Consider the following 27,681-nt stretch of genomic DNA (forward strand, 5'->3'; position numbering starts at 1 on the left):
TTGTATAATGTTGAATACACTAATTATCCTTATTCGAGCATCACATATTGCACAGAGGGATTGATATTCAATGCAGTACCCCACAGATATGTACAATCAATTATTTCAATTAAAAAATAATAAAGAAAGAACAACAGGCAGAGATCCGCTCAGTGTCACGGAGGCCATGCGTGACATCGCCGCTGGGCACAGCTGCAGGGCTTCCTCTCAAAAGAGCTGCTGGATGGTGGGCTGCAGGACAGTCCTACAGAGAGTGGCTGGGGGAGAGAGGAGACTGCCCCACCGCCCTGCCCACTCAGAGTCAGCTCCAAAACTTGTAGCTTTGGTGTTCTTGGCTCTCAATTCTGTACTCCCACTTGGGAGTGGGCTCATCTGGTGCCCCCCATCCCCACCCCATGGGTAAGCTCTGAAGCAGTGTAGAGACTGCACAAGCCTGGTCTTGCCATTGTTAACCTCAACAATTTTAACAGACGTGGCTATCTGGTCCCAACCCACGACGCGCTGGAAGCATCCACTGGGCAGTGGAAGCAGATTGCTGCAGACAGATGCATCGTTAGCAACAAGCAGAACCTCCAGAAAGAAAGAGATAAAAAACACACCCAGCAAACGCACGAGTGCTCAGAACCCAGGCATCTGTGGCCATTTACAGGAAGAGACCAACAACCCCACATACCTCATTAACTGCTGAAGGTGTCACTTCATTGCCCACACAGGACAGCCATTACTGTCTATTTGGTGAATCATGAAGAATAGTTTAATTTTATTCTGCATCCTTTATTTTAGAGAAAAAAGCACACAATATATTTCACAAAAGTTTCTATCCAAAATGTTTTGCAATAAGATAATTGGGGCTTAAAGATGAATTTCAGGAACATGGAAAATTCGCTTTGATTTTGTTTTGTTCAGTTGCCAAGGTGCCTGTCTGTTCCAGAGCATTTTGCCTCTCTAGCTCCCTCACAATGAATAGCAGCAGTGTGTAGCCTCCACTGTGGATGATCCAGACAAGGAGTCAAAAGCCCAAATGTCTACAAGGGCCAGGCAGGGACTGAGAGGCAGGCTGGATAGACACTACGGCAACCCAGAGAACAAATGTGCTTCACACAGGGAGCAGCTGCCATTCGCTCAAAACTCTATTGCCATGCAGGAAAGTAAGCTTAATGTAGCCAGATCTTCCTTTATTTAAAAGCAAAGGCAGACAGTGATCTGTATGAAAAGGAAAAGGAAAAGAAAAAAATTACATTTGTAATAACATTGAAAAGAATGAAATACTTACAAATAAACTTAACCAAGGAGGTGAAAGATGTGTACACTGAAAACTACAAAATATTGCTGAAAGGAATTATAGAGGATAAATAAATGGAAAGACATCCTGTGTTCATGGATTGGAAGGCTTAAGATTGTTAAGACGTCAATAGTACCCAAAGCAATCTACAGATTTAATGCAATCCCTATCAAATCCCAGCAGCATTTTATGCAGAAATAGAAAAATGCATTTTAAAATTCATATGGAATCTCAAGGGACACTGAATAGCCAAAACAATCTTAAGAAAGGAGAATAAAGTTAGAGGTCTCACACTTCCAGATTTCAAAACTTGTTGTAAAACTACAGTAATCAAAACAACGTGCTACTGGCATAAAGACAGACAGATAGATCAATGGACAGAACAGCATGCATGGCCAAATGATTCTCAACAAGGGTGCTAAGAACACACAATGGAGAAAGGATAGTCTCTTCAATAAATGGCGCTGGGAAAACTGAACATCGAGCTGCGAAAGAATGAAGTTGGTCACTTTCCTTATACCACATACAAAAAAATAAAAATAAAAACTCAACTAAAAATGGATCAAAAACCTGAATATGAGACCTAAAACTATAAAACTCTTAGAAGAAAATATAGGGAAAAATCTTCATGACATTAGATTTGGCAATGATTTCTTGGATATGACACATAAATTGCAGGCAATAAAAGTAAAAAATAGATGAATTGGACTATACCAAACTTAAAAACATTTGTGCATCAAAGGACACAATCAAGAGAGTCAAAAGACAGCCTATGGCATGAGAGAAAATATTTACAAATCATATATCTGATAATGGATTAATATATGGAATATTTAAAGAATGTCTACAACTCAACAACAACAAAAAATCAAATAACCCAATTGAAAAATGTAAAAAGGACTTGAATAGACATTTCCCCAAAGGTGATATCCACATGGCCAACAAGCATATAAAACTATGTTCAGCATCATTAATCATTAGGGAAATGCAAATCAAAACCACAATTAGATCTCACCTCCCACCTATTAGGATGACTACTATCAAAAAAAAAAAAAAAAGAAATGAGTGTTGGCGGGGATGTGGAGAAATCTGAACCCTTATGCACTGTTGGTTGGGGTGCAAAATGGTGCTGCCTCCATAGAAAACAGTACAGTAGTTCCTCAAAAAAGTAAAAATTGAATTACGATATGATCCAGTAATTCTACTTCTGGGCATATACCCAAAAGAATTGAAGGCAGGGTCTCGAAGAGGCGTTTGTACACCTGTGTTCACAGCAGCATTACTCACAGTAGGAGATGGGAGCAACCGAGTATCCATCGATGGGTGGCTGGATAAACAAAATGTGGCATATCAATGAAATAGAATAGCACTCAGCCTTAAAAGGAAGGAAATGCTGACACATGCTACAACATGGAGGAGCTTGCTGATGTGTTAAGTGAATAAGCCAGTTACGAAAGGATAAATACTATATGATTCCTCTTTCATGAGGTACCTAGAGTAGTCACATTCCTAGAGACAGAAAATAGAATGGTGGTTGCCAGGGGCTGGGAGGAGGAGAACATTAGGAGTTGTTTAATGGGTGTAGATTAAAAGTTTTGCAAGATGAAAAGTTCTGGAGATTGGTTCTCCAGAACCAAGTAAGTATATTAATTCCCAGCAATGGTAATACACTTAATACTACTGAACTGTACACTTAAACATGCTTAAGATGGTAACGTTAATGCGATGTGTATTTTACCACCCTCTGCCATGTAACTCAGGTAAATCCTGATTGGTTCAAGTCGGCTGTAGTGGTCTCATTCCCCTTGCCATGATGAATTTAGAGGTGGACATGTGACCCAGCTCTGAGGGGAAGTCTTCTGGAGGATTTTAGGAACGTTTTCTTAGCTCTAAAAAGGAGACGTATGAGGGAGAAATGGCCCTATTCCGTTTCTAGATGTTGGCTCAAATCAGGGTAAAATGCTCAGAGCTGCTACGGTCATCTTCCAACCAAAAGGAAGTCACAGGCCAATCAGAGTCTGGGGCCACCTACATCACTGGCCCTGAAACTTTGCCTCTAGACTTCTTGTTATGTGAGATAATTCAACCCCTTATTGCTTAAATCATTTTGAGTTGCATTTTATATATTTATAGCTTAAAAGATCAGAAATGATACAGGGTCGGGGGGAAAGAATATCGATCAAATAAAAAATGTCTGCAGCCGAATCTGACCCAGAGGCAGGCAGTTTACTATACTGTTTCCCCTGTCACTTGCCTTAAGCCCTAGTTCTCATGGAAATTCTCCTTGTACTAGTTGGACCAACTAAGAGCCCCAGGCTTCTTGTTTCCGTGGTTTAGGACTCAGGGAAGGTCCAGGCGGTCACTGTGTTTCACACCAAGGATCAGACTACAGTGATTTCCTTGGTAACTCTTATGAACAAGCCCAATTCCATCTGCAGCTCTGATGCCTGTCTCTGAACATGCTACTGCCAGCCTGCAACTGTCCTATTCAGCAGCTGTTCTCCTTAATGTTTCTTGATCTGAAATCTGCTTTGTCTGATATGAATGATACCCTCCACCCCCCCCAAAAAAACAAAAACCCTGTTCTGATCGGGTCAGCTAAATCATAGTGCCTTGGGAGATCTGGAATAAGTCAGTAATCACGTCAACCTGTCCTGGAAAACGTTATCATAAGACCATTTGTACTTACAAGCAGACATAATGGCACCAGAAAGGCATAAAATAACCTAGAATGCTTCTTGTAACCTTTATGTAACTTAGTAATAATCCCAAATCCACATGTTATGTACAACCAGTAGAAAACCTGATGAAGTAATTTAGGCAGGGCTGTCTTTTTCTTCTTTAATCCTTCCCCTTTATTGTGATTATATAATACTATGCTCTGCTGGCCCTCTTTGGAATGCATTTCTCAGGTTGACCTGCCTATGTGTCTCCCCACTTGCAATTGTCATATTGGCTTGATAAATCCTTGCTGTATTTATTTGGTCTTAGTTTCTTTTTAGGACAACATTAACACAGCCACACCAGCTTTCTTTTGATTAGTATTAGCATGGTGTATCTTTTTTCCATCCTTTTACATATAATTTATTTGTATGCTTATATTTAAAGTAGATTCCTTGTGGGCACCATGTAGTTGGGTCTTGCTTTTTTTTTTATCCAATCTAACAATCTCTGCCTTTTATTTGCAGCAGCTACTTTCTAGTTCACTGCTTCAAAAGGAAAAAAACAAAGGCCGTTCCCCCCTCTTCTCTCTGCACCTAGGAATTTTTTCCTAACACAACACTTAAGAAAGTTATCGTTCCTTACACAAGTTTACATGGTGATAACAAGGGGTTTAGAAATCAGCAGTGCCTGGCAAGGACGTTTGGGGTATGAGATGGGGGAAGTTAGAGGAAGTAAGAACTTTCACCTTAGGCTTTTGCAGTACTGTAATTTAGCTAGTATACAGACAGCCTGAACTTCAATAAGGACTTCTGAAAAAAGTCCTTATAAAGACTGCTGAATAAGGTCCTTTTAACTGAAAGAATAAACAGAAGTTGGTGACAGATTGATTAAAATCGCCAAGATTTCTCTTTCCTTGTCTCTGAGTAAGTCTTAATCACCGTGTTTCCAGAAATTATGCAAGGAATAAAACAACTTTGGAGTGTCTGAGCTGGTAAGAGCTTGTAGCAATTAGTTCCATCTTTCCTTTTATAGTTGAGGGAAAGGAAGTAAAATAATATGCCCCAGGTCATCCCACTGGCTGGTGGCAGAGCTTGAAATAGAATCAAGTCCTTCCCAGACTTCCAGAAAAACTGAAGAACCACATTGGTTTAATGTTAACTGATAAGAGTTTGGATGTGTTGTCCCTCCAAAACTCATGTGGAAATCTGATCCCAATGTGGCAGTGTTGGGAGCAGTTTGAGTCACAGGGGCAGATCCCTCATGCATGGATTAATATCCTCCCTGGGTGGGGGTAGTGAGTGAGATTTCACTTTATCAGTTCCTGTGAGAGGTGGTTGTTTAAAAGACCCTGGCCCCTCCCTCTCTCTCGCTTCCTCTCTCCACGTGATGTGCTTGCACCCACCGCTGCCTGCTGCTTTCTACCATGAGAAGAAGCAGCCTGACCAGATGCAGCTATCCCAGAATTGTGAGCCAAATAAACCTCTTTTCTTTATAAATTGCCCAGTCTCAGGTATTCTGTTATAGCAACACAAAATGGACTAATACATTAACCTTTGTATTGTAGTTGAAAAGATAGATATGATAATTTCTACTCCTCATGCTTGTTTTGATTTGTAGCCCCATTTGGAGTCTGAGGGGAAAAAAATTAAGGAAAATCATAAAAGAACAGAATGAAACACAAAGATAGCTATTCAGAGAGTAGGTTAACAGAGCAACTGGAACGCATAGATAAGAGAACAAACACAAAGAAAGATACAGGAGATAAGACTCTCCAGGGAGGTGCCTGGAGTGTAGCGTTACCCCATCTTGTGGCCTTTTTGGATATTGCCTCTAAGGTTAATTTTCCAATCAGTAATCATAGCTAGGGCCCTGACAACTTGCTGGGCGAGGAGATCAAGAATATGGCTCTCAAACTTTAGTGTGCCTGACAATCACCTGTGATCGGGTGAAAATACAGATTCCTAGGTCCCTCCCCCAAGAAACGAGTAGACTGAAGTGGGCCCAGGAATCTGTGCTTTTAGAAAGCTCCCCAGGAGGGCCGTGGACCAGCGTAAGAAACACCGAAGGCAATAAAAATTAGTGGTATCCATCCCCTTGGCATTGCTGAAAAAGAAATATTCTGAGGAAAAGTTTAGAAGAAAATGGTCAAAAAAAGAATCTGAGATTTTACCTTACTTGCAAATTAACAAGATAGCCTGCCACACTTTCATACACGTTGGTGGAAGACACGAGACTCCTGGGTCAAAGACAAAGGATAGTTTATAATTAACAGCAACTGCAGTAGTCACGGTATTATCAACGGGCCATTTCCTGAGCCCCCAGTTCCCACAAGCCTCTGTGATGAAGGCCACGTAGGTTGCTGTGTTATTCGAGTTTAGGAAACCCTAATCTTTTATAATGGGGAGTGAGTCTGCCAGACCTTTGCCTTAGGGAGACATTATTTCTGTTGTTCAATGCTGTTCACCACAGAAACATCCGTGAAAAGAAAGTTGGTTAGAGGCTCTGGGTGCCTCTGCTCTGAGACATGCAGGAACACGGGGCAGGTGCAGAACCACCTCCCCACAGACGCCAGGTGAAAAGTGTCCTCCACGTGAAGGCCGCACAGTGACCGAGAGGTGGGAATGGGGAGTTGGAGGGATTCAGGGGCTCCCCAGGCCACAGGTGAGCATGGACCCCAGTGCGCACAGGTCCCCCGAACAGTCCCTGTCCCTCTGTTTCAGTGGGGACCTGCCTAACATCATGAGCACTTTCCATATTTGCTTCACTTTCATCCTCACATTTCGCGGAGACGAGAGAGAGTACAGCCATTTCACTCGGGGAAATTTTAAGGATTGTGACTTGTCCACTTATCCACCACGGGACAAGAATCGTGTCTCTTCTGAACCCTTCTCTCCCTCTTACTGAGGGGGCCGGATAAGACCGGTCATGGCCAATAACGACTAACGTGGGAGTGGGGGCAGCCCTTGAGAAGGCCCCACAGACCCTACGCGGTGACACCATTACGGGGCTTTAGGGTCTAGCCACTACTTCGGAACCAGGAGGTTGGGATCTGGCTTCTCCCACCTCACGGGCCTGGGATTTGCAGGGACTGGTTGAAGAGAGGTTCCATTTCAAGTCGGAAGTAGATTCCGGGGACACGTGAGCCTTGCAGCGCAGCCGGAAGATTTTCCGCGCTGCACCCGGGACGCGTCGTGACCCACGCAAGCGCAGACCGCGGGCACAGGGCCCACCCCGCTCCTCCGGAAGTGGGGCGGAGCCGGCCGGGCGCGCCCCGCGCGATTGGCCAGCGCCGTCGTCGCTCAGCGCCGCGAGGGGGGGCGGGGCCGGGAGTCTCGAGCGGCCAGGCGGGTGGGCGGGGCCGGGGCGCGGGTATCTTGCGCTGGAGCTGGCAGCCCGTGCCATGGAGCTGAGCCCGTGCGCGTCGCCCGGGCCTTCCCGCTCCTTCAAGGAGGAGCTGTTGTGCGCCGTTTGCTACGACCCCTTCCACGACGCCGTGACTCTGTGCTGCGGCCACAACTTCTGCCGCGGCTGCGTGAGCCGCTGCTGGGAGGTACAGGCGACGCCCACCTGCCCGGTGTGCAAGGACCGCGCGTCGCCCGCGGACCTGCGCACCAACCACACGCTCAACAACCTGGTGGAGAAGCTGCTGCGCGAGGAGGCCGAGGGCGCGCGCTGGACCAGCCAGCGCTCGCCGCGCCTGTGCCGTCTACACCGTGGCCAGCTGAGCCTCTTCTGCCTGGAGGACAAGGACCTGCTGTGCTGCTCGTGCCAGGCCGAGCCCCGGCACCAGGGCCACCGCGTGCAGCCAGTGAAGGACACCGCCCACGATTTTCGGGTAAGCGCGCCAGGGTGCGCGAGGGCGCCGATGTTGGTTCCTCTCCGGAGGGGTCCGCCAGAGTCGAGTGCCAGTGTCGCCCCCGCTTCCTGCGCCTACCCCGGTCCCTCCCCAGGATCCCGCCTCTCCAGCCCAGGGCACCTGCAGCCACTTCATCAAGGGAGAGCTGGCGTTGCATGGGGCTCTCAGGACAGTCCTGTCCCCTTCTGCAGGGCCTGGCCGTGCGCTTTGTATGCCAGGCCCCTTGGAGCCGCACAGAAGTGGCTAATACCCAGGGACCTCGAGCTTGGCACACTCGGTTTAGAAGTGGATGAGGAACCCGGGACCTGGCCAGGGATATGGAGCCTTAAGACTTCCCCAAGGCACTCTCCTACTTCTCGAGCTGACCCCATCTTTGTGTAGCTGTGGGGAGAGGCCTCTGGCCCTGGCCAGCTGGTTCTTTCTGGTTTACCTCTCTCAGAATCCCAAAGTTCCAGTGACTATAAGTAAACCAAAGAGCAACTTACAGGGTAAAACTAACGTAGATAATTCTTTGATATAAGAAAAAAAATGATCAGAAAAGAAGGGTTGGCCTAGCTCAGCATTCTTCAGAACGTTTGACCTACGCCCATAGGAAGAAATACAGTTTCCATTGTGACACAGAGCACCGATACATATGTACCGGTTGAAACAAAAATTTTCTGAAAATGTCCATTGTATTTTGGCATATTGACTTTATTTTTTAAAATTGCACAATGTGAAACACTAAATTTATTTTATCATCTACTGATAGTATGTGAGTTAGAACCATAGTTTGGAGAACACTGGTTAGCCAGTAGGAAGCTGACTGTTCTGGAAGGGAAACCCCACCCCCTCCCTCCTGCTTTTTGCAATGGCTTTATTAAGAAATATCAAAAGTTGATTACAATTCCATACACATTTTGACAAAGTTCAAGTGAAGGGGAACGTAGTGGTGCCATCACTATGTATGTTCGAACAAGTAACCCTATTACTCCTGTCCCCTTGTTTAACAGTGGTTCACAATGGTGCTTTTTCCCATTTCCACTGGCAGAAGTGCCAGGTCTTGATTTGGGACAGCTGGAGTAAGGGGTTGATGGCATGGGAGCTAGGGTCCAGGTGGGTGGGAGGGACCATAGATCAAGTCATGACTAATTCCCATGAGGCCAGCAGAGGTATAGATCAGGAGATGGGCAGGGCTCAAGGCCTAGAACACTTAGGCAGAGCCTCCGGGTCGGAGCCAAGCCAGGATTCAAGAGCAGTGAGCCAGGCACCAGGGAGCACAGGGCCTAGAGACAGTTTTCTGTTTATGCAGCAGGTGCCTTGTACTGCTAGGTCCCAGGGATACTGTAGGAGACAGATCCCAATTCCTAACCTCTGGGAGCTTTCAGCAGAGACCTGAAGGATGCACAGGTGTTATCCTGGTGAAGGAGGTGAGCAAGGGTATTTCAGGCAGAGGCACAGGATACAGAAGCATCCAGAAGTGGGAATCCTGACTTTCCAGGAGCAGGGAATTTCAGAGTTATTAGATTGGGGATGGAGGTGCGGGAAAATCCAGGAGGCCTTGAGGCTTGGCCTAGAGGCCACAGGGAGCCTTTGGAGGGCTTTAGCAGAAGAGTGAGGCTGTCAGACCAAGGGTGCTCTAGGTGATGTCTGAGGGGGTAGGGAGTAGTTCAGTCTCCAAGCATCTGAGGAGAGTGCACGCCAAGTGTGGTCAGCCTGCTGCTTCATGACTTGTTCAACTGCAGGCGACAATCACAGGTGACCCTGTATCTGCGGGTTCAACCAACTGTGGATCGAAAATATTTTAAAATATAAAAATGAAAAATAACCATATGACAAAAAGCAATACAGATTAAAAAGCAATACAGCGTAATGACTATTTACATAGCATGTACATTGCATTAGGTATTGTAAGTAATCTAAGGATGATTTAAGGTATATGGGAGGATATGCGTAGGTTATATGCAAGTACTTCACCATTTTATATCAGGGACTTGAGCATCCGTGGATATTGGTGTCCTTGGGGGGTGCTGGAACCAATCCCCTGAGAATACCAAGGGATGACTATGTATTGAGGACCTGTCATGTGCCACGACCTATTCCGTTTGCTAAGGCAGCCAAAGTCAGTAAGACAGAGCCCCTAGCGTCCTGGAATGCACATTTTATTGGGGGAAGTCAAACAGTCCATAGATTGGTTGTACTGTTGTGTGATTGGAGGTAGGTGGTGGTTATGGGGCGGGGGATGTGGGAAGGCTCCCTGCACTGCTGGGTGAAAAGGGGCGAGGTTGGAAGCTGCGTGCCCTGCTGAGGGGGTTTTCCATGGTGTGTTGTGGGGGAGCCCTGGAAGGTTTTCTGATGACATGCATGTGCTTTAGAAAAAGATCACTTTGGCAACCATGTGAGGAACTCAGCAAAAGTAATCACACCAGCCAACATTTGTGTACTATGTGCTAGACGCTCTTGAGTGTGTATGTGTCAACAAGTTTAATGCTCCCAAAAACCTGTGGGGTTGTGTGTTAGCTTCCTATTACTGCCTAATAAATTGCCACAAACATAGTGGTTTAAAACAGCATGAATTTATTATCTTAAACTTCTGGAGGTCATAAGCCCTAAAGTCAGGGTGTGTCTGCAGGGCCACGACCCTTTGGGAGGCTGTAGGGGGAATTTATTTCCCTCCTTTTCCAGCTTCTGGAGGCACCTGCTCCATTGTTAAAGTGTATCATTCCAACGTGTACTTCTGTGGACCCGTTGCCTTCTTTCCCTAATTCTACTACCTCCCTCTTAGGAGGACTCTGATTATGCTCGGGCTCACCCGCATAACCCGTTTTCCAGCTTCTGGAGGCACCTGCTCCATTGTTAAAGTGTATCATTCCAACGTGTACTTCTATGGACCCGTTGCCTTCTTTCCCTAATTCTACTACCTCCCTCTTAGGAGGACTCTGATTATGCTCGGGCTCACCCGCATAACCCGTGCTAATCTCCCCATAGCAGGATCTTCAATTTGATCATCTGCAGAGTCCCTTTTGCCATATAGCATATTCACAGGTTCTGTGAATTAGAACGAGGACATGGCAGGAGGCATTATTCAGCTTGCTACAGGTAGGTACTATTATCCCCATTTTATGGAGGATGACACTGAATCTCAGAGAGGTTAAGTAACCTTTCCCAAATCATAGAGCACATAGCTGTGGAGTTCACCTGGGGCCTTGTTCAGCACCTGCTCTGGTCCTGGACTTGGAAAGAGGCTTCTCTCATCCCAGGGTAAAACTTTCCTTCTGGTCCTCTGTTCTCAGTGCTGTGTGGACGCCAGCTGTAGGTGTGGGTGCTAGAGGCTGAGTGGCTGTTGGCACTCAGTGGGCTGAGGGGAGGTGTGTGCCAGGCACGGTATGTCCATAAAGGACAGGACAGTTCTAGATCTTGCCTTGATGCCATCAGATAGGCATGATTGAACAATCTCAGTGATAATAGTTTCAGACTGATGTTCCTGCAAAGTAGGGTACAGGATGTGGCGGGAGGTGGTACAAGAGAGGCCTGCCTTATCTGGTGGGGAACGGGAACGATCTCTGGAAAGTGATTTTGCAGAGACCTGGAAGCTCCAAGGAGTTACATGAGAGGCCTCCAGCAGCCATGGTGGGGCACAGGGCAGGGACATGTGGTAAACTAGAGATATTCTGCCTGAGGAGTGAGGTCGTCTGGGACAGATCTTAAAGGGCAGTGAAGGGCACATCAAGGAGCTGGGACTTTGTCCCAAGTGTAGCAGGGCATGATGCAAAGGACTGATGAGATTTGCGAACGTGACATAAGTGTTTAAACCAGAGCTCTAGGAAGAACTTCAGAGCTTGAAGAAGGGACCTTGGGGAGATCCTCAAGTGCAGTGTTTCTTAAACTTGAACAACGTACACGGTCTTCTTAAAGGAAAGAATAGTCCAAAGTGGGACTTAAATTATTTTAGTATCTTACATGACTACAAACACAAAACTGGTATACGTTCCACTTGCCTGTACCCCATAAAATAGGTAAAACCAAAAGTAGTTGACAGATTAAATATAGACAAAACTAAAATCAATAAAATTCCAGTTAAAATATTAATTACAAGGTCGTATTTTGCTGAAACTATGTCTTTGCTCCTGGGAGAGATACTTTTGATTTCCCCTTTACTCTGTTCCAAGTGGTGACTTGATTTGCCAGCCAAAAGTTCCCCGTCTGAAGAGCTCCGAACCTTCTGTATGACGTGAGTGGCCTTCATTTGGTTCTTACACATCCTTTACCTGCTAAGTATGTTTCTGTTCTTTCCTTTATTAGGCCACGACAATGAAAGTGTGTAGCCTATTGTCAAGTAAGTTGTTAACAAAATACAATTGCTGGAGCTAAAGTTGCAGGAACTGAAAGTATGTGTCAGTACTGTTTATAAGGTGACTCAGAATAGGTTTTTCTTAGTATTTTTTTTGGTTATCATTATATAAAAACATTTCCAAAGCCTGCAGACACAGGCCCACAGGGTACTGTGAAGAGACGGTTATCTTTTACTAATGAGAAAACAGAAGCTTGGAGAAGTACAGCCACTCCTTGTAGGGATAGGGAGGTAAGGCGTGAAAGTTGTAGCCTCAGAACTCGGGCTTCCGGACTCCCCACCTGGCACGCTGTCTTTGGCTCACATCTTAGCAGCAGACCTGCCCTGAGCCCCTACCTAGTTCCAGGCCTTGGAACTGCCTTGCCTGGACCCCTTTCTTATGCATCTGCCCTCTAGCCTCTTCCCCAGCCCCCTCTCCTCCCTTCCCCTTCTGGGGTTACCCTCTTAGAATCAGTCTGGCTGAACCCAACCTGAGGGTATTCCAGGCACCTTTAAGCCACAAAGTCTTCGCTCTTCCAGTTCTTTCCACTTTTTCCTAACTACTCACCCCCGTGTTGGATTGCTTGGTTTTAGACCAGGCCTTACCAGGTTGCTGTAGATTAGATGCCCCCCACCCGCCCCATCTCATTGAAGCTTAAATCCCCACCATAATTGTTGACAGTGGGAAATCCTATTTATGGTAATTGAAAGGTGGGGCTCTGAAGAGGTGATTGGATTGTAGGACCATGCAGTAGTGAATGGATTAATAATGGTCGTCATGAGTGTGGTTCTGAGGGCTTTAAAAGGAGAGTGCAGGAGGAACTCTCTCCCTGCTCTGTCATTTTTTCACCATTGTGATTTCCTGCCGTCACTGTTGCCACCATCAAGGCCTTCACCAAATGTGTTCCCTGGACTTTGGACTTCCCAGCCTTGGAAACTGTAAGCATTAAATTTTGTTTTCTTATAACTCACCCAATACCAGGCATTTGTTACTAGCAGTAGAAACAGACTAATACACAGGTCCCCAGTTGTACCAGAGGACGTTTACTCTCTGCTTATTAAGGCTTGTCCAGGGCCTGGGAGGAAGTCTGCTCACTGAGGCTCTGGAGTGACGTGGCCCGAGCAGTAGGCGCCATGGTAGACACCTGCTTCATGAGGAGGTCTGAACAGCAAGGAGAAAGAAAGATCCAAGAGACTGATTTGGAGTTGTATAAGAAAGGGATCTGGAGGAGATCAGGTTATCTTAGATACATTTATTCCATACATTTAGGAAACTGGAACCTATACAGCAGGAGCGTTACATTACCTGGCACATAAGTGGCAGTTAATAGTGGTAAGGGCTGGCACTTACTGAATGCATAGCATGTGCTTGGCACACCATTTTAAGCATTTTACGTGGATTGATTTGTTGAATCCTCCCAGCAGTCCTTTGAGCTCTGCACTAGTCTTTTTTTTTCCCGCATATTATTTGTTTTCATCAGTTTTTGAAAAATTTCAACCATTATTTCTTCAAATATATTTTCTGTCTTCACCTCTCTGAGAGTCATAGTTTTCTTATCCCTCTTATCAGATGAGGAAACTGAGATGTGGGGGAGTTAAGAAACTTGTTCAAGATCACTTGCTCTAGGTGGACGAGCTGGGATTTGAACCTGGGTGGTCAGAGCTCAGTCTGCCTGAAAATGAACGTTTGGAATACACAGGGAAAAAGACAGGCAGCTCTGGTAACCAGCTTGCTCAGCACGGGCAAAGAAAACAGCATTCCTTGTTTTTAGGGTAAAATTTGAGAGATTGGAGAAACTTTCATGCCTTCATTTTTTTTTTTTTTTTTTTTTGTCTTTTGTCTTTTTCCGTGTCCGGCAACGGATCACAACCCTCAGTGTTGCCCCCGTACCGGACCAGGGACCGGCAACGGGATTGCAACCCTCGGTGTTGCTCCCGCGCCTCGCTCAGCCAGTGAGCGGGAACCGGTCTGTATGTGGGATCCGAACCCTCAGGCGGGAGCGCCGCTGCGCTTCCCAAGCGGCGCACTTATCCAGTGCGCCACCGGGCCGGCCCTCATGCCTTCATTTTTAAAGTGAGCAGCCTGACAGCCGGAGAGAACTTTTAGTGACAAAGACAAGGGTATGAGTCTGGTCCTGTCACCTTCAGTACAGCAGGTGATGTGGTGTAGCAGAAAGAACACAGGACTGACATACTCATGACCGGGCAGGTGGTTAACTGAGCGTCTGGTTAGTGCCGGGACGTGCAGCTGTGCAGTGGACAAAACAGTCTCTTGCCTCACATAGCACAGAGGACCTGGGGACCTGCCCTCAGGGAGACTGCAGCCTTTCCAGGAAAGAGAAGCAAGGCCCTGTGTAGTGAGTGCCGGGATCCAGGTGTGTGAGGTGCTGAGATGCCTGAACTCTGCAGATGAGATCAAGGAGCTCCCTGGAGGAAATGAGGGGTTCCAGAGCGAGTTTTCAAGGTGATGTTGGGGTAGTTGGGTGAAGCAGTTGGGGACTAGTCATAAGCAGCCCCAGGTGTGCAGTCTCACAGGACAGAAAACCTGGCTTAGGCCAGACAGACCTGGCTTCATGTATAGCTCCAGCGCTCTGAGAAGTACTTGCGGGGTGCTGTGAAATAGGCCATTCTTTCCTATCCCCCGCTGTCCCACTCCTGTTACACCACAGAGCACCTGTGTGGTTGGTGGGTATTGTGGGTAACACGATTTTGTAACATGTGTAAGGTTTTAAATAGGTGATTGAAATTTGGTGCTTAAGGAATCAACGTGTCATTTTTGAAAAACTATGTAGACCATACAGTGACATTCTGAATCCTTTAGTATGAATAAAAATTTCCTATTTGTGTGTGTTACAAGTAGTAACACATGTCACCCACATGTTACATATAATGTGATGCCAAGATCCGGGCATGTTTGCCCTCCTGGTCTTGGGGCAGGCTGAGGCTCCAGACCTGTTCTGGGCCACTGGGCTCCACCCAGAGCAGTAGTGATCCATGCTGGTCCTGACCAGGTTTCACCAGAGCGCCCCCAGTGACCACCTGTGCTCATTCAGGCACTCCCCGGCCTCCAGGCAGGTCTCTGGAATGATGGGTCCATTTGTGATACAGGTGTGCTTAGTGTCGAAATCAGAATATCAAAAGCAAGCAAGAGACGAATATTATTTAGATGCGTTCAAATGTAGTATTTTCTAGGTTATCTACTAAATGCATACAAGGTAAGAAATGGAATAAAAATGTACAATAAATCCAGAAAAAGGGCAAGACAAGAAAAAGAAAAATTGAATAAGCAGGACAGATAGTACAGAACTAGAGGGGAGATTTGAATGCAAATATTTTATTTAAATTACAAAAAGGGCCAGCCCGTGGCTCACTTGGGAGAGTGTGGTGCTGATAACACCAAGGCTGTGGGTTCGGATCCCTGTATAGGAATGGCTGGTTGGCTCACTTGGGAGAGCGTGGTGCTGACAATACCAAGTCAAGGGTGAAGATCCCCTTATCGGTCATCTTTAAAAAAATAAATAAATAAAAAATAAATAAATTACAAAAAATCTAATTACGCTAAATGCTCTAGTTAAATGACAGTGGTTTACTGGCTGGATTATATAACAAAACCCAGTTCTGCACTGCTTAATCTGATTATCTCAATAGATGAAAAAGCATTTGATAAAATTCACCATCTTTTTGTGATTTAAGAAAAACTTTGCAAATTAGGAATAGAAGGAATTTTATTAATCTAATTAAGGTATCTACCAAAAAACTTATGGCAAAATACAACATTTCATGGTGAAATATTGAAAGCTTTCTTATTGAAATTTAAGAAAAAGTCAGGAATGCCCATTATGACCAAATTCTATTCAATTTTGTACTGGAGCTCATAGCCAGTGAAGTAAGACAAGAATCATAAATAAAAGGTAGAAGGTTTGGAAAGTGGGGAAGTAAAACTGGCATTGGAATGTAGATAATATGACTGCATATTTCGCACAGAAATTTTTATTGAATAGAAAATAAAAAGATTCTACAGCTAAATTGAGTATGAATAAGTTTAGGCAGAATAACGAACAAAATCAAGACACAAAATCAGTTGTATTTGTGTATGTCACTAGCAAATAGAAAATAAAATTTAAAAATATGTTTGCAGTAGTATAAAAACATCAGGTATCTAGGAAGAAATTAACAAAAGATATACAAAACTCAGGTAGGGAAATATATAAAACTTCATACATTGGAGAAGATTAAATAACTGGTAAGATAGATCGTGTTCATAGATTAGGAGGATAAATATCTAAAGATGTCACTTTTCTCCCTATGGATCTGTAGAGTAGTACTATACTAATCTAAATCACAGCATGCAACACTAATTCTAAAATTTACATGGACATCCAAAAGGCCAAGAATTGCCAGGGCATTCTTGAAGAGATGTCTCTCAGAGATCACCTTAGTTTACAGCTTCGGAAATTAAGAGCACATGATATATGCCCAGGGACAGACAGATGAGCCAGGCAAGCAGACCAGAGAGCCAAGAAACAAGTCTGCATTTGATTTAGGACAGAGGTAGCCGTTGCAGTTCAGTAGGGGATGATCGTTTTTAAATAATGGAACTGAGGCTACGAGCTCCTTGTCTGTTTTTTCACAAAAATAAACTTCATAGAAAAAAATGTATCTACATTAGACCTAAGTGTGAAAGGATAGCCGTAAAGCTTTGGGAAAATAAAATAGGTTATCTTTGTGACCTCAGTGTAGGGAAATGTTTCTTAAAACCAAAATGCACTAATCCTAAAGGAAAAGACTGATAAATTTGACCAGATTGAAATTAAGAAAGATAAACCATACAATAGAAGATATCCATTGCACACCTAACCAGTAAAAGACATACATTGTGCATAGATAATAAATTCCTACAAACCAGCAAGAAAATGGGCAAAAGACTTTAGTAGGTACTTAAAGATCTAGGTGGTTGATATTTTTCATTAACATTCCTCATGTCGTATAAATCAGTAAAACTGTTTTGGGAAACAATTTGGCATTATCTACAGAGGTTGAAGACACATATTCTGTGGCCCAGTGATTCTACCTCCAGAAATATACTGTGGAGGAATTAGTGCACGTGTGTCCCCAGGAGACTGTACAAGAATGTTCATACTATTTGCATGACTCCCAGACTGGAAATAACCCAACTGTCCATTAACAATGGAATAGATAAATGTGGTATATTCACACTGTGCAATACTTTACAGCAATGAAAAGGAGTAAACTTACATATAAGTGTAAGTAGAATCCTGCAAATCAATGTTAAGAAAAAGAGATCAGACATAAAAGAATACATGTAGTGTGAGTCCATTATAATATAAGGTTCAAAAACAGGCAAAGCTCGAGTGTGTTAATTAGGTTAGGGGTGCATACATACGTGATATACCTATAATGGAAAGCAAGAGAATACTATAAAAATTAGGATAGTAGTTCCCTGTGGGAGGAAGAAGGGGATGATTGAGAAAGGACACACCCTGGGTAGTGGTTACAGGAGTGTTTGATTTATAATTAAGAAATTACACATGTATGTTTTATGCCCCAGAAAATAAATTACCTAAATTACCAACCACAAATGTAATTGAAAGATTAAAGGTTCAGTTTCATGAGTTCTGGGTTTTTTTTTGTTGTTTGTTTGTTTGTTTTGTGGCTGGCCAGTGTGGGTATCTGAACCCTTGACCTTGCTGACTGTTTTGTAAACTGTTCACCTGCCACCTAAAACAAAATATGGAACATTTTTATCACTCTGGAAAGTTCCCTCCAACCACTTTCTGATTTCTGTCACCTTAGTGTTGCCTGTTCTTGGACTTCATGTAAATGGAATAATAATAATAATACTATATCCTTTTGTGTCTTTCAGTAGTTTTGTGGGATACTCTGATTCATGTTATTCTGCTATTGAGATGCACCTTAGAAATGATATACTACAGAAAACAATGTTAAAACAAATCTGTTCAACATTCTCACTAAGAACATAAACATGATCAGAATGAATAGAAAAAACAGAACCTGTAGAAAAATGAAATCGGTAATTGTTTTATTTTCTATAGCGTGAGAGTTAAAAGAATGGGCAGTGGTGCAGGACCGCTGGGCTAGTTATTTATTCTTGTATAACAAATTTCCCAAAATGTAGTGGCTTAAAACAACAAACGTGTGTTTCTGTGGATCAGGAATCTGGGCATGGCTCAGCTGGGCACTTCTGCCTCTGGGTCTCTCACCAGGACGCAGTGAAAATGTTAGCCAGGGCTGCAGTCTCATCTGAAGGCTCAACCAGGGCAGGATCCTATTGCAAGCTCACTTGTGTGGTTGTTGGCAGGATTCAGGTCCTCACGGGCTGTTGGCCTGAGAGCCTCAGTCCCTCACCAGCTGTTGGTAAGAGGCCACCCACAGTTCCTCACCCCACGGGTCACTCTTTAAGGCAGATCACCCCATGGAAGCTGGCTTCCATCCGAGTGAGCAAGCAAGAGGGAACAAGGCAAGTTTGCACAGTCTTTTTGTCACTTAATCTTGGAAGTGATGTAACCATCACTTTTGCCACATTCCTTTGGTTAGAAGCAAGTCAACAGGTGCAGCCTACTGGGGAGGGACTCCACATAGGCATGAATACCAGGGGTGGGTGTCACCAGAGCCATTTTAGCAGCTGCTTGCACAGCTGTCTGGGTTCATGTCCTGGTTCTGCTCCGTCCTGGCAGTGTGCCTTTGGGCTAGCCATTTCCCCTCTGTGCTTCTCTGTTGCATCTGTAAAATTGTGCTAACGTTACCTACCTAACAGGGATGACGCAATGATTAAGTGAAATGATTTGTCAAGTAATTAACACCATCCCTGGCACATAGTAAGTGCTCAGTAGACGGTAGTCATTTATAATTAATATTGTTAGAATTGTTATTCCTATTTTTTTTCCTGAAGAAAAAACTTGAAAGTCTTTCTCAGAATCTAGGGAGGAAAGGATAAAGATGGGGAGAAAATGACAGGCCTCAGATACAAAACATGAGAATCCAACCTGAAACGCATAGTGCCTCTTCAAGGAGTCAAAGGAGATCAGAAACAGTAATTAAATTTTAAAAAACAAAAACTACTAAACAAAAAATATTTAAACCTGATGATTAAAGTTTTTCATGTGATCCAAGCAATATTAGAATGTCAGGATAAGGTGGGGTATGGAGGGACATGTGTAGACCAGGCCTCATGGGAAATGACTTCACCCTACAAGGAATGCCTGGGGCACTCCCCATGGTCACACCTGCTCTTGAGTGACCATGGACCAGTTCAATTTAGAAGTTGCAGAGGGAGCTTGTGACTGCACTGCCTTTAGAGTTGTCCACGCAGCTCAGGGATTCTGGGCCCTGCCTGGACTAGCTCCAGACCCGAGCAGGAATGCCTGGGGCACTCCCCATGGTCACACCTGCTCTTGAGTGACCATGGACCAGTTCAATTGAGAAGTTGCAGAGGGAGCTTGTGACTGCACTGCCTTTAGAGTTGTCCACGCAGCTCAGGGATTCTGGGCCCCGCCTGGACTAGCTCCAGACCCGAGCAAGATGCCCTTCTGTGCTGTCTCGAGAGAGAGAACAGGGTCCTTCCCCCACTGGGGTGTGTAGCGAAGTGGCTGGGTTAGAGGATACCTGAGGGTCCTCTCTCTTGTGAATGTCTGGTTCAGGTCAGGACCGTACTTAACATTCAGCTGCACCCCCGGTTCTTGGCACAACCGGGTTCAGTGAGTGTGGTGGGGTAACTCACGTTGAGGTGGCATTCCAGTTGTTGCTGTGGTGTTGTCCAGCCATAAACGTCCTTCCTCCTTCTCGTCCCCACATCAGGCCAAGTGCAGGAACATGGAGCACTCGCTGCGGGAGAAAGCCAAGGCCTTCTGGGCCATGCGGCGCTCCTATGAGGCCATCGCCAAGCACAACCAGGTGAGTGGGAACACCGGGGACACCCAGGGCAGGTGGGGGAGCAGTGAAGGTAGCTCGGCCCTGGCCACAGCCGACATCACCCACGGGTAGCTGCTGACACAGAGCGGCTCTCCTTAACTCTGGTGGCCTTCACAGCCTCATTGATGTGGCTGCTCTGCCTGGGCCTCTCCAAAGACCTGGGCAAGGCCACGCCAGCAGCCATGGGAGCAGCTTCAAAAGCCACCTGCGCCACACCATCTGCACTACAATCTAAGAGCAACTTCAGTGCATGCCGCACATCACCATCCACCCAGGTGTTCTGGCCACGGTTACTTCCTTCAGTCCCCATGTCCACTCCACCAGCAGTCCTGTGCCACGTCCTGGTCCAGGTCTCCCTCACCTCTCACCTGGCCTACCTGGGCCCTGCTTCCGCTCTTGTTCCACGTCCTGCTCTCCACACACTGGAGAGATCTTGTAGAGAAGCGCATCAGCTGTGCCACTCCTCTGCCGAAACTGCCCGGTGGCTTCCCGTCACTCAGGATAAGTCCAGGCTCCTTACCGTGGCCTCTGAGGCCATCATCTGACCCCCACGTGCCTCCTCGACTCCATCTGCTCCTCCTTGGCTTGGAGCTCCCTGCTTCTGCCACCCTGGTGTCGTCTGTCCCTTAACGTTAAAATCTCAGCTTGGGTGTCTTTTCTGAGAAGCTTTCCCTGATTTCCCCATGCAAAATAGCCTTCCACTTTTGCTCATTATCATATCTCTTTTCTTTTTCTCTTAACACTTTGTTAACTGTAATTATCTTTTTTCTTTATATTTATTTTTTATTTCCTCCCATCAGAATATATTGAAAGCAGGGCACACTATTCCCAGTATCTTGAAGAGTTCTTGGCACACAATAGGTGATCAATAAATGTTTGTTGAGTGAATGAATTGACTGGTGATTAATAAAGTGTTTATTGATGGAGCAAGTGAATGGGCTCTCCTCTGTCCCCGTTCCTGTCATTATGCCTTGGTGTCCTCCCTCCATCTGAGTCCTGTGTGGATTGGCACCCTGGCTTTTGACTATTTGCTGTGGCTCTGGTCTGTCACTTCCTGAGATAGCTGCTTCTAGAATTTACCACTTGGTTGGACTCGTTTCAGCCACAGCTGAGACACACGTGGTAGGGGCTATGGGCCACTGCCCTAAAGAGCCTGCAGTGTCCTTCAGTGCCTGTGTGTCCATGGATGAGGATTAGGCTCAGGAAAGAGCCTCGTTAACATCTGGCTGTGGTGTTTGCCCCGAGCCAAAGAGCTGGTGGGACAGAGCAGAAGAAAGGGTGGTGAAATACTGGGGCCAGAGCAGTAATCTCAAAGCAGGCCTGTTCTCAAATGCAAGCCCAGTGCTCCAGAGAATTGCCTCAACCCACGCTAATCTCTTCATCTGTTAAAAAGAAGATAATTCCCTTTTACTAGGATTTTTTCAAAACATTCAGATAAGAAAGATAATGCAGGTAAGTGCCCAACAGAGAGAAGTCATCAGCATTTCTAATATCTTAAAGATCAACTCACTGATCTGAGAGATGATTTCACTTTTCAAGGAATCATTCTGTCATCCTGTGTCAGAGCCATCAACATACACTGAAATTACAATCTAAAATGAGATTAATAACCTGCCATAGCTGAGGACACCTGTGGAGTTGTTTTTCCCAGTAGTAGTGCTGGAGTCGTCTAGCTGATTCATCTCAGTCCTTTGACCTGATTCATCTTGTGGCCAAAGCCATAAAACTGGCTCGCCTTGAGGTACTGGACTGGGGATGCATGTGAGAGTCCATCTGTCCAGGGGGTAGCACAGTCTGCCCATCCCAGGCAGTGTAGAACTCATACGCTTTCTGCTGAGGCCAAGTACCATGGTCAGGAGTGAAGCCTCCAGGATTCCAGCTTGAGTAATGCTTTTCCTGTTAAGTTCAATTAACCCGGGTGGATGGATGAAGGGAAAACGTGCATCAGAGCAGCCTCGTTATACTATTTGACTTTCCCTCTTGACTCTTGAACTTACAGGTTTGTGCTGATAAACCATCACATCGATACTTTATCGCTAGGGGTTCGACAGATGATTTCTTTTGAATGTGTGGTTCCTTTGCTAAAACTCTGACAGTCGCTGGGCTGGGGCACAGCCGAGGCCCTGCACACCTGCACTGTGCGACCCCTCCTGCGCCCGCTCCCCGCAGGTGGAGGCCGCCTGGCTGGAGAGCCGCATCCGGCAGGAGTTTGACAAGCTGCGGGAGTTCCTGCGGGCGGAGGAGCAGGCTGTCCTGGAGGCCATGGCTGAGGAGGCGCGGCAGAAGCAGCTGCTGGCAGAGGAGAAAATGAAACAGCTCACTGAGGAGACTGAGGCGCTGGCCCATGAGATCGAGCGGCTGCAGATGGAGATGAAGGAGGATGACGTGTCTTTCCTCATGGTGAGGATCCCAGCATGTGGACGCAGTGACAGGGCCGGGGACCCCAGCCCTGGCCAGCCCGGTCTCCCCAGGGCATCCTGGATGCACCTGCTCGCTTGTGTCAGGAGCCTAAAGGGACTGTACTCAGAGCAGAGTTCCTGGACAGCCTCTTATCTCTCCCTTCCTCTCTCTCTGTCCCTTTCTCACACTCAGTCACTCTCTTTACCCCTTAATAAAATGGAGTCTTTAAAAATTATACAGTTATTTAAATTTTTTGATTTTAATATGTCTTGGTATTTTCTTAAGAAAATCATTGGTCCTTATAGAGAAGTTTCTAACTTTAGAGCTGGAAATTGGTCAGGATAGCAGGTGTCGTCTACCTGGAGAACAGTTGGCCTCTCTGGAAAGGGGAGTCTTGGTACAATGCAGTGGGAAGGGTACAGGGACATCTCTTTGTTTAGGCAGGTGTCACATCCCGGCCAGGACCTCTATGGGTTCCCTGCCTCATGTAAAGCCTTAAACCATGATGTCTCCTGTCTCTAAAATGCTCCTAATTATAAAGTCATTTGGTGGGTTCTAAAGCTGGGTTCCTTGCCAGTTCTCTTCAGGAAATTCTCTTCAGGGGTGTCATTTTGTCCTCTGCCCAGGGTGCTTTCAGCAATGTTTTGGTTCGTGACTCTCTTTTTTTAAATAACAGCTTTATTGAGATATAATTTGCATACTGTACAATTCACCAGTTTAAAATGCACAGTTCAGTGATTTGTAGTATATGCAGAGTTGTGCAACCATCATGATCATCAATCTTAAAATATTTCATTGCCCCCAAAAGAAGCCCTGCCCCACACCCTTTAGCTGACACTCCCTCATTTCTCCCCTACCAGCCCCTGGCAACCACTAATCTATTCTTTGTAGAGAGAGATTTACCTGTTCTAGACATTTCATGTAAGTGGGATCATATAATACGTAGCCTTTTGTGACTAGCTTCTTTCACTCAGTGTAATGTTTTGAAACATTATCCATGTGTAGCATCCATCAGTACTCAATACTTTCAATGGCTGAATAATATTCCACTGTATGGATATATTACATTTATTTTATTTGTCTACTCATTAGTTGATGGTCACTTGGATTGTTTCTACTGTTTGGCTGTTATGAATAATATGGCTATAAACATCTGTGCTCCAGTTTTTGTGTGGACATGTTTTCATTTCTCTTGGGTACATACCTAGGAGGAGATTGGCTGAATCACAGGTAACTCTAGCTTTAACTATCTGAGGAACTGCCAGACTGTTTTCCAAAGTGACTGTATTACTTTCTGTTCCCATCAGCATGTATGAGAATTCCAATTTCTCTACATCCTTGTCAACATTTATCTTTTTATTATTATTATAGCCATCATGGTCAGTGTGAAGTGGTATCTCATTGTGGTTTTGATTTGCATTTCCCTGATGGCTAAGGATGTGAGCACCTTTTCATGTGCGTACTGGCCCTTTATAGATCTTCCTTGGAAAAATACCTGTTCGGATCCTTTGCCCATTTTTAAGTTGGATTGTCTTTTTATGGTTGAGTTGTAAGAGTTCTTTCTATATTTTGGATACAAGTTCTATATCACTTTTAGCTCTACATTTAGGTCTTTGGTCTATTTTGAGTTAATTTTTGTATGTGGCATAAGGACCAACTTCATTCTTTTGCATGTCAGTATCCAGTTGTCCCAGCACCATTTGAAAGACTGTTCTTCCTGCAGTGAATGGTCTTGGTACTCTTGTCGATGATCAATGGACAGTAAGTGCCAGGGTTCATTTCTAGACTTTCAATTCTCCTCCGTTGATCTATATGTCTGTTCTTGTGTTGGTACCATGCTGCCTTGGTTACCATTGCTTTGTAGTAAGTTTTGAAATTGAAGAGTGTGAGTCGTCCAACTACATTCTTCTTTTTCAAGATTGTTTTGGCTATTCTGAATCCCTTGAATTTTAGGATTAGTTTTTCAGTTTCTCCAAAGAAGCCAGCTGGGATAGGGATTATGCTGAATCTGTAGATCAACTTGGGGAGTATTGACATCTTAATAATATCAAGTCTCTGATCCATGAACATGGGATGCATGGCTCCTTTTGAAGTCAGGAACTTACACATGTCCTCTGTGTCTGTGTCTCTGTGTTCTTCCTTTTAGAAACACAAGAGCCGAAAACGTCGGTAAGTTGCCAAGTCTGCTAGAGGGGAGGGGAAGAGCAGGCAAAAATCCCAGGGGTGCAAACCCCAGTGGCCCCGGGGCCAGGCAGGTAACCACCCAGCTTGGTGAAATGCAGAAGGAGTGGCAGGGACTGGCCTGCTACAGAGGGCCTCTTTCCAGGCATCTCAGTACCAGTTGGCACTGGGGCAGAGTGGCGTTCTCCTGGGTGTGGAGGGAGGGAAAGCCCCACCCTGCACGTGGCTGGATTTCTTGGGGGCTCATCCAACATTTAGGCTTGTTTCTTGCTCAACCCCCTCCTGTGCAAGCCTCAGGCCACACTGGCTTGTGTTGGTGGCAGTTGGGTTTACAGGGATGAATAATGAACTGTGTCCCATCAGAGCTGTCCAGAGATGGAAGAGAGCGCTTGGGGTGGTAGTGAGTTCCCTGTCACTGGAGATGCTCAAGCAGAGGCCAGGTCACACCTTCAGACAGAGGGACTAGAGGACCCTTAAGCTTCCTCCCAACTCAGACCTCCTGTGAGCAGATGTGTAAGTGTGATTTCTGCCCACAAGGACGGCAGCATGCTGGAGAACCTCCTCTGTCTCTCTCCCAGGTGGGACAGGGTAAGCCCTTCTTCTTCATCCTGAAGGGGCGTAACAGCCCAGTTGGCCCCTGGCCCCTACCATCTGAGCTCAGTCCAGGTTCATCTTGGGAAACATGGGCAGGAAACGTAGGCTTGTGTGCAGTTCACCAAGTTTGGCCCCAGATGTGTGGCCTGAAACCACCCTCCAAGCCCAGTCCTCCTTCCCAGGCTCTTCTGCACCATGGAGCCAGAGCCCGTGCAAGCCGGCATGCTCATCGATGTCTGCAAATACCTGGACTCGTTGCAGTACCGCGTCTGGAAGAAGATGATTGCGTCCGTGGAATCTGGTGAGTGGGGGTGGCAGGGTTCTGGTATGGGTGGAAGCACCTTATGCCAGCAGAGAGTCGGCTGAACTTCTCTCTGCCAGCCTCCCAGATCCTCTGCTCTCCCCTGACCTCCCCTGGGCCCTTCCAGGCAGGTCCCTGGGCCCTGCTCCTCCCTAGTCCTGCCCAGCAGCCCACACCCCTCCTGGCAGAATGCTCTTGGCTCCAGGTTCTGCCGCTCTGCCCCTCTTTAGACAGAGAAACTGGCTTTCCTTTCTACCGAGAACCGTATTGTACAGACACTGAAAGACCATCTGCCCCAGGGTCACCTCTCCCAAGAGGACTGTCACCCACGTGAGCCACTGTGTCCTGGCTCTATAGGGAGAGATGGTGGCGACCCCGGGTATGCTCTGTGCTTTGCTAAGATGCCATGGGGTCATCTGAACATTATGAACTCCAGCCCATATTAGTGTCCAATGTGGCTGCCATGACAAAGGACCACAGCCATGTGGCTGTGAATGACAAGCATTTATTCTCTCACAGTTCTGGACGCTAGAAGTCCAAAACCAAGGTGTAGGCAGGGCCATGTTCCCTCCCAACCCTGCGGGGAGGGTCCTCTTCCACCCCTTCCTGGTGCTCGTAGACAATCTTCGGCCCTCTGGGACTCGCAGCTGCAGGACGTTGATCTCTGCCTCTGGCGTGACATGGTGCTCTCCCCTCATGTGTCTGTGCCTGTGTCCTCTCTTCTCATAAGGACACCAATCATATTGGATTAAGGGCCCAGCCTATTCCATTATGACCTCAATTAGTCATCTGCAATGACCCCATTCCCAAATAAGGTCACGTCCTGAATACCAGGGGTTCGGACTTCCACATATCTTTTTGGGGGACACAGTTTAAGCCACAAAACCTCCCCTCAGCCCAGCAGCTCTCCGGTGGCCAGTTCAGGGGCACTGGAGTTGTCAGGGGCATGGCAGGAGGGGGGGTGTCAGGTGTGCTGATATTTCCCTCTTTCCCCCCCGCTGTCAGTACCCTTCAGCTTCGACCCCAACACCGCAGCCGGCTGGCTCTCCGTGTCTGATGACCTCACCAGCGTCACCAACCACGGCTATCGTGTGCAGGTGGAGAACCCGGAGCGCTTCTCCTCGGCGCCCTGCCTGCTAGGCTCCCAAGTCTTCTCAGAGGGCTCTCACGCCTGGGAGGTGGCCCTGGGGGGGCTGCAGAGCTGGCGGGTAGGTGTGGTGCGGGTGCGTCAGGACGCAGGCGCCGAGGGCCACTCACACAGCTGCTACCACGACACGCGTTCAGGCTTCTGGTATGTGTGCCGCACGCAAGGGGTGGAGGGGGACCACTGCGTGACCTCAGACCCCGCCACGTCGCCCCTGGCCCTGGCCATCCCGCACCGCCTGCGTGTGGAGCTGGAGTGCGAGGAGGGCGAGCTGTCCTTCTATGACGCCGAGCGACAGTGCCACCTGTATACCTTCCACGCCCGCTTCGGGGAGGTGCGGCCCTACTTCTATCTGGGGGGTGCTCGGGGGGATGGGCCCCCTGAGCCTTTGTGCATCTGTCCCCTGCGCATCATCGTCAAGGAAGAGCTGGACAGCTGAGCTGGCCCTGCCCTCCGGGCGCTGCCCAGCTCCTGTGCCGCCATGGCGTTCTCTCCTGCCCTCTCCTGAGCCCACATGCGCCTGGCGCCTCTCTGGCCCTGCCTCCTTGCCAGGGTCTTCCTCCTGTTTTCCGTCATCTTTCTCCGTGACTCCAGGCTCCAGGCCTCTTTCTTCACCTGTGGTCTCTTCTCTGCCCACAGTTAAAGCCGTCCGGGAGGCACCTCGCCAGGCCCAGGCTCTCTCCCCAGAGTCATGATGCCTTCAGGATGTGTATTTCCTGAATCCCTCATTCCAGGACTTCTGGGGATAGTGTTTGCTGCTAGAATGGGCCTGTTTTTAAATGTAGATTTTATTATCCAGGTGTGGTGAGGCCAGCCATTCGGGAGACGACTGCCATTGGAAAGATGGTTCCTTGTTCGCAGTTCTCAGAAGAGGGGGCAGGCCATGCCACGGGGGCCACCGAGGAAAACACCAGCTCTATCAGGAGGCAGAAGGAGTGAGGGGAAGTGTGGGCGAGGCAGGGTAAGCAGGGTGGGCAGGCTTGGGATTGGCTGTTGTGAA

At 46.7% G+C, this 27,681-nt stretch overlaps 1 protein-coding gene across 1 annotated transcript; it reads left to right on the forward strand.

Annotated features, from left to right (window-relative positions):
* The first annotated feature begins 7,340 nt into the window (after nt 1-7,340).
* TRIM35 (tripartite motif containing 35) lies at nt 7,341-27,216 on the forward strand. The gene is made up of 6 exons (XM_008578539.1): nt 7,341-7,781; nt 19,948-20,043; nt 22,231-22,461; nt 24,608-24,630; nt 25,419-25,537; nt 26,543-27,216. Exons 1-6 carry the CDS (start codon nt 7,347-7,349, stop codon nt 27,118-27,120), a joined length of 1,482 nt encoding a protein of 493 aa, XP_008576761.1. The 5' UTR covers nt 7,341-7,346; the 3' UTR covers nt 27,121-27,216.
* Nucleotides 27,217-27,681: the final 465 nt, after the last annotated feature.

The sequence above is a fragment of the Galeopterus variegatus genome, unplaced genomic scaffold, assembly GCF_000696425.1.
Source record: "Galeopterus variegatus unplaced genomic scaffold, G_variegatus-3.0.2 Scaffold1711, whole genome shotgun sequence".
NCBI classification, from domain to species: Eukaryota; Metazoa; Chordata; class Mammalia; order Dermoptera; family Cynocephalidae; genus Galeopterus; species Galeopterus variegatus.

Bases quoted from the DNA above. Each gene is read 5' to 3' on its own strand.
- TRIM35 (XM_008578539.1), top strand. From the start codon at position 7,347: ATGGAGCTGAGCCCGTGCGCGTCGCCCGGGCCTTCCCGCTCCTTCAAG. The intron at 20,044-22,230 runs GTGAGTGGGAAC...CGCTCCCCGCAG, and splicing joins CCATCGCCAAGCACAACCAG to GTGGAGGCCGCCTGGCTGGA. The intron at 24,631-25,418 runs GTAAGTTGCCAA...CCTCCTTCCCAG, and splicing joins CACAAGAGCCGAAAACGTCG to GCTCTTCTGCACCATGGAGC.